Source organism: Lactuca virosa, chromosome 3, assembly GCF_052849685.1.
Source record: "Lactuca virosa cultivar CGN04683 chromosome 3, Lactuca_virosa_CGN04683_v6, whole genome shotgun sequence".
Lineage (NCBI taxonomy): Eukaryota > Viridiplantae > Streptophyta > Magnoliopsida > Asterales > Asteraceae > Lactuca > Lactuca virosa.
Window position 1 is genome coordinate 246,443,123 of NC_136428.1, and position 6,218 is coordinate 246,449,340.

Consider the following 6,218-nt stretch of genomic DNA (forward strand, 5'->3'; position numbering starts at 1 on the left):
TTCTGGGGAAGATCCCAAATCATATGATAACATGAAAATGTTATAAACCTTTTGTATTTTCTGGGGAATATCCCAACTTGAGATAATATATCAATATTATTAACCTTAGATTCAAACTTTAGGATTTTGACTTGTGTTCATAAATAAGAGGGTTGCCAAGTCACTGAAGCGTGAAATGATCTCTTTACTCACATCCCATAGTAATATTTTGTGCATCCAAGCGAGGTGTATAAATCTTAACTCGTACGAAAGAGGTAATTAACTCTTTAAACCTTATAGGGGATTAAGTACCCTTAGCCGTAGGAGAGATGATCAGTCTCTGTTCGTATTTACCTATTGCAATCATCAAGACTATGTATATATTAGGATCCATGAATCTTAGGATCCTCGAATGCTAGGATCATCAAATGTCAGGATCCCTACCTGTTAGTATCCTTGAATGTTAGGAACTTTGATTTCCTACGCGAAGCAAACATTAGCTTGGGGTGGGCATTAGCCTGGCTAACGCCCCTCTGATGCTTAAGTCAGTATTTGTTCTCACAATAATAAAAAGAATCAGATAAGAGTAGATGGTAGAGAGTGTGTACCTCGATTTTTTTAAAAATGATCATCATAACTAACATGAAGTATGATTTTATGTGGATGACATTCCAGGATCTTGACAGGACGTTGCCTTCAAGGGTGGGTAGCCAATATGCCCCATTTTCAACTTTTGAATCAATAAGATAAGGTCCTTCCTATTTAGGTGCCAATTTACCTGCACTAGGATCCTTGGTATTTTGGCACGTTTTCCTAAGTACCAAGTCACCTACCTAGAATCTTATGACTTTGATGTTCTTGTTATATGCTTTGATGATCCTCTGTTAATAAGCAACAATGCGGATCTTCGCAAGATCCCTAAGTTCATCAATAGTTTCAAGATCCTGGGCTAGGATCCTATCATTGTTCTCATGATCTTGCAGTTGATATCTTAATGTTGGGATTACCACCTCAGTAGGGATCGTAACTTCCGTCCCAAACACCAGAGAGTATGGAGTTTGGCTAGTGGCTTCCTTTGGAGTGGCCCTATCTGCCCATAGGACGAGAGGAAGTTCCTCTGCCCATCTTCGTCCTTTCTTCTTATCCAACCTTTTCTTTAGATTGTTGACTAGGATCTTATTTTTGGATTTAGCTTGGCCATTATCTTGAGGGTGAACAGGAGTGGACATTATCATTTTAATCCCTAAACTAGTGCAAAAGTCTCTAGTCATTTAGCTTATGAACTGGGATCCATTATCATATATGATCTCTGCAGGCATCCCGAACCTAGTCAGGATATTACGCTTGATAAACGATACATCTTCCTTATCTCATACATGAACAAAAGCTTTAGACTATATCCATTTTGAGAAGTAGTCCGTCATCACTAGCATGAACACCTTTCCACCAGGAGCTTTTGGTAGCTTGCCAACGATATCCATTCCCCATTTCATGAATGACCAAGGGGAAATGATAGAATGCAACGGTTCTGCAGGTTGATGAAGGATGTTGATGTATTTCTGGAATGCATCACATTTTTGGGCATGTAAGAGAGCATTCTTTTTCATTGTTGGCCAATAATATCCGATCATTAATGCTTTGGAGTATAAGGAGCCGCCCTCAGTGTGGTTACCCCAATCTCCTGCGTGTATATCTTTTAGGACTTTTGCAGCTTCGTGATCTTCTAAGCATATAAGGTATGGACCTACCATGGATTTCCTGTACAGTCTTCCTTGGATCATCACAAATCGTGAGACCCTCATCTTGAATGTTTTCTCGCTTTTTTCCACTTTGGGGATTGTGCGTTTTGGAGATATTCCACTATGGGTTGGATCCAAGATTTGGAGTGTAGCGTGGAATCCTGAATGTTAAGACTATGACGAGCAGGATCGTAGGAAAATAGTTGAGGGTTAGGATCCTTGTCGGTTGTTTGGCCATAATGATTGGGATCATCTGGTTTATTGGATGGATCTTCTTTCACTGGGAATAGTATATAGGTTATAGGGATCCTAATTTCTGGCGGGATCTTAAGGGAAGATCCTAGGTTGGCTAGCGCATCTGCCTTAACGTTTTCTTCTCTGGTGATTTGGTTTAGGCTGAAAGTTTTGAATTCGGAGGCCATTTTTTAAGGATTTGTAGGTATAGTGCTAGTCTTTCACCTTTCACTGCATATGATCCATTAAAATGATTAGTTAATAATAAAGAATCAACAAATACATCAAGATCCTTGATTTGAAGATCCTTGGCCAGCTGTAATCCCATGATTAATGCTTCGTATTCAGCCTCGTTATTGGTTGCATCGAATTCGCAACTAACTGTCTGGGGTATGATGTCCCTATGTGGCGATTTTGGTATGATCCCTAGGCCCGTTCCTCTAAAGTTTGAGGATCCGTCAGTAAAGAGTGTCCATATTCCTATGCTTTCTTCTTTTTGGAGTTCTTTGCTCTCCAACTTTGCTTCAGGTTGTAGATCATCACTAAAATCAGCCACAAAGTCTGCTAGCGCTTGAGACTTTATAGCAGATCTTGGTTCGAACTTTATGTCATATGTTCTTAGTTTTACAGACCACTTTTCCATCCTACCTTACATCTATGGTTTTCGCATAACATTCTTGATAGGGTAGTTAGTTCTCACATGTATAGTGTGTGTTTTAAAATAGTGTCTTAATTTTGTGGAAGCAGTTACTAATGTAAGTATTAGGTTTTGAAGATGGGAATACCTGGTCTTGGAATCCAGGAGACTTTTACTTACATAGTATATGGTATGTTGGCCCTCATTGAGATCCTTGGCTAAGACTGCACTTACAACGTTAGAGGATACTGAAAGGTATAGAATAAGTGGTTCCCTGTCTAGTGGTTTCAGTAACAAGGGTGAAGAACTTAGATAATTTTTAAGTTCTTAAAAAGCATCTTCATGCTCTTTAGTCCACTCAAACTTTTTTTCTTTTTCAGGATATGATAGAAAGGCTTGCATCTTTCTGAGGATCTTGAGATGAACCTGTTAAGTGTTGCTACTCTTCCCGTTAGTCTCTGAATATCTTTTGTCGAGGAAGGGGATCATAAATCGATGATGGCTTTTATTTGCTCTAGACTTGCTTCTATTCCTTTTTTAGTCACCATGTATCCAAGGAACTTGCCTGACCTCATTCCAAAGTGGAACTTGGAAGGGTTCAACTTTATGTTATATTTGTCCAGTATGCTGAAGGCGTCTTTAGGATCCTTGAGGTGATCCTCATATTTCTTTGATTTCACCATGTCATCAATATAGACTTCCATGGTGTCTCCTATTTTATCTTTGAACATCCACTTGACTAACCTTTCGTATGTTGCACCTGCATTTTTAAGACCAAATGGCATAGCAGTATAGCAGTATATACCTGTCGGGGTAATAAATGTGGTATCCTCTTGGTCAAATGGTTCCGTTTGGATTTGTTGGAATCCCGCTGATACATCCATAAATGTTAGCAGTTGATGGCCAACTGTAGCATCTATCATGGATTCTATGTGTGGTAAAGAGAAAGGATCCATGGGACAAGCCTTGTTGAGATCCATATAATCCACACATACTCTCCATTTACCCTTCTTCTTCTGTACTACGACCACGTTGGCTAGGCATTTTGGGAACTTGACTTCTTTGATCATCCCTATCTTGAGGAGCTTTTCTACTTCTTCTTGGATGATCTAGTTTCTTTCTGGTGCAGACTTTCTTCTCTTTTTGTGTATTAGTCTGAAAGAAGGATCAATGTTAAGTTTATGGTTATAATTTTCTTGTATATACCTATCTTATCCTCATGCTTCCAGACGATTTTTTTGCTTCTATCTTTAAGGAACTTTATTAATTCTTGTTCGATTTGTTCTGGCAGTGAGGATCCTATGAGGATTTTGGCTTCAGGATCCTCGAGGTTTAGGGGCACTTCTTTCACATCCTTCTCTCTTGTCTCCAACACACCTCATGCCCCTTGCTTTAATTGCTATGTTTGTTGTGGTTTTATTGAGGATTTCATCGAAGTCTTATAGCATTCCTTGGATTCTTGTTGTTTACATGTGATCTTTACTGTCCCCCGTGGAGTGGGCATTTTGACACATTGATGGTATGTCGCGGGGACAACCTTCATATAGTGAATACATGGTCTACCTAGTATAACATTATAGGAGGATAATGAATTGATTATATAAAAGCGTTGCATAGATTTTACCCCCACTATGTAAATAGGTAGCTTTATTTCACTGACGGTATTTTTTGTTTCATCACTTTATCCGACCAGCACCAAGGATCTTTTGACTATTTTGTCTTCATGGATGTTCATCCTCTTCAAAGCGTCCAAAACTCTGATCTTGACTGTGGATCCTCCCTAGATAAGGATCCTTCTGACAAAATGGTTGGCAATGTAAATAGTGATCACCAATCTATCGTGATGATGAACCTGGATGTCTATTCTATCTGTTTCATCAAAGGTGATTTCCTTCTCAATTTTTATCGATGTTTTTTCCATAGCCTTTCTTTTTTCTCTGTCATCGATACTTTAGCGTGTCTTTTTGCTACAGAATAAGAGGTGTCGCAAATGTCAGATCCTCCAGAAATTACATTGATTACCATAGCATCCACAGGAGGGAATCCTGGTTTTTCTAGGATCTTATGAGGATCCTGATCCTTTTCTTTAGATCTTTCCTTTCTTCTTCCGAGGTTCTCCTTGAAGTATCATTTGCTGAGTAGCTCACTAATCTCTTTTCTTACGGCTTTGCAATCTTTCGTAATGTGACCAAAGTCCTCATGGTATGCACACCATTTGGACTTGTCTTTCCAGGTGGTGGACTTTTCTCCTTTTCTTGGCCATCTCGATTTGTCGCCAGGATTCTGCATGGAAAATATTAGACTCGAAACATACACAGAAAAACAGTAGTCAATAATCTTAGCAAACTCTTCTTCCTCTCCTTCATCTTCAAGGACATTAACCCTATGATGATCAAGTATGGAATAAAGTTTAGATTTGTAGGATCTCTGGGCCGAGGATTCGGCCTTCCTATTGAGGTTATCATATGAGCTGGGAGGGTTGCTCCTTTTCTGGAGCCCCTTGTCTTCTTCGATCCTTATGAACCTTAGTGCTCTGCTCCTTAATTCATCCATTCTTTTGCATGGAGTCATTACGAGGTCTTCGTAGAAAGGAGTCTTTATTTAGGCCCATTTTGAAGGCTTCCACGGCAGTTTCCTTGTCGATGTTGAGAATACTCAGAGCTTCCCTACCAAACCTATTGACGGAATCCCTGAGGGATTCCTTAGGATCCTGAACCACCCGATAGAGATCACTAGTGATATTTTCGAATGTTCTGCTACAATATAATTTGTTGTTAAAAATATTAACTAAATGTGCATGGCTAGTATTTATACTTTTCGCGAAAACAAATCACCACGACATGGTAAGTCCACCACGTCGTGGTCTTCGTGGTTATCTCGTATTCAACAAGTCTTCTAAATCAATCGATACAGTCTAAAACGCCATGTCGTGGTCAAGTCACCACGATTTGGTGAGTGTATTTTTTCTTCATTTTAAAGTCTTGATCCAAACTCCTAGCTTCCAGCCTCCAGGTTGCTTTTTGATCCAAGCATGTCTTTTACCCCTACAACACAATATACAACAAAATAAGTGCCTTTTGTTCTATAAAGGGCATAAAAATAATTAGAAATATTAAGATATGATGTAAAATTGTATGTATAGATATGCACATGTCATGCTGCTTCTTGAGGCTTGTGGATATCTGCCCTCATTCTCTCAACTTCCTTGAGTATTGTCATGTTATCCTCCTACTTTTGAGTGACTTTTCATTCCAATCTCTTCATCATAGCGAATATTTCGTTTTTAGAGATCAATACAGGAGGATCCTGAAATCCTTGGGTAGCGACCGAAGATGTGTTTTTCTTTGGTGCCTCACAGGCTTTCTTGGGAGCTCCCCCTGGGGGTGGAGGAAGGTTTTTTAGAGGAAATGAGAGGAATGTAGGAGGAGGATACGTTCGATTGGGTAGACATGATTCCTGAATGATTATGAACACTACGACCCCACGGTGGGCGCCAAATTGTTTTGGTCATAAATCGACTAAGTAGAATGCGACCAAATTGTATAATAGGTTGTGATGTTCTTGGTAAATCAAGTATGAAATGATGATCAAACTAACACAAGTGAGTTACAAGGAAAGCCCTTGATCAT

At 39.4% G+C, this 6,218-nt stretch overlaps 1 protein-coding gene across 1 annotated transcript; it reads right to left on the reverse strand.

Moving 5' to 3' along the window:
* Positions 1-863: 863 nt before the first annotated feature.
* Positions 864-1,250, reverse strand: LOC145164504 (uncharacterized). The gene has a single exon (XM_079083216.1). The coding sequence runs from the start codon at positions 1,248-1,250 to the stop codon at positions 864-866; it is 387 nt and encodes a 128-aa protein (XP_078939342.1).
* Positions 1,251-6,218: the final 4,968 nt, after the last annotated feature.

Bases quoted from the DNA above. Each gene is read 5' to 3' on its own strand.
- LOC145164504 (XM_079083216.1), bottom strand. From the start codon at position 1,250: ATGACTAGAGACTTTTGCACTAGTTTAGGGATTAAAATGATAATGTCC.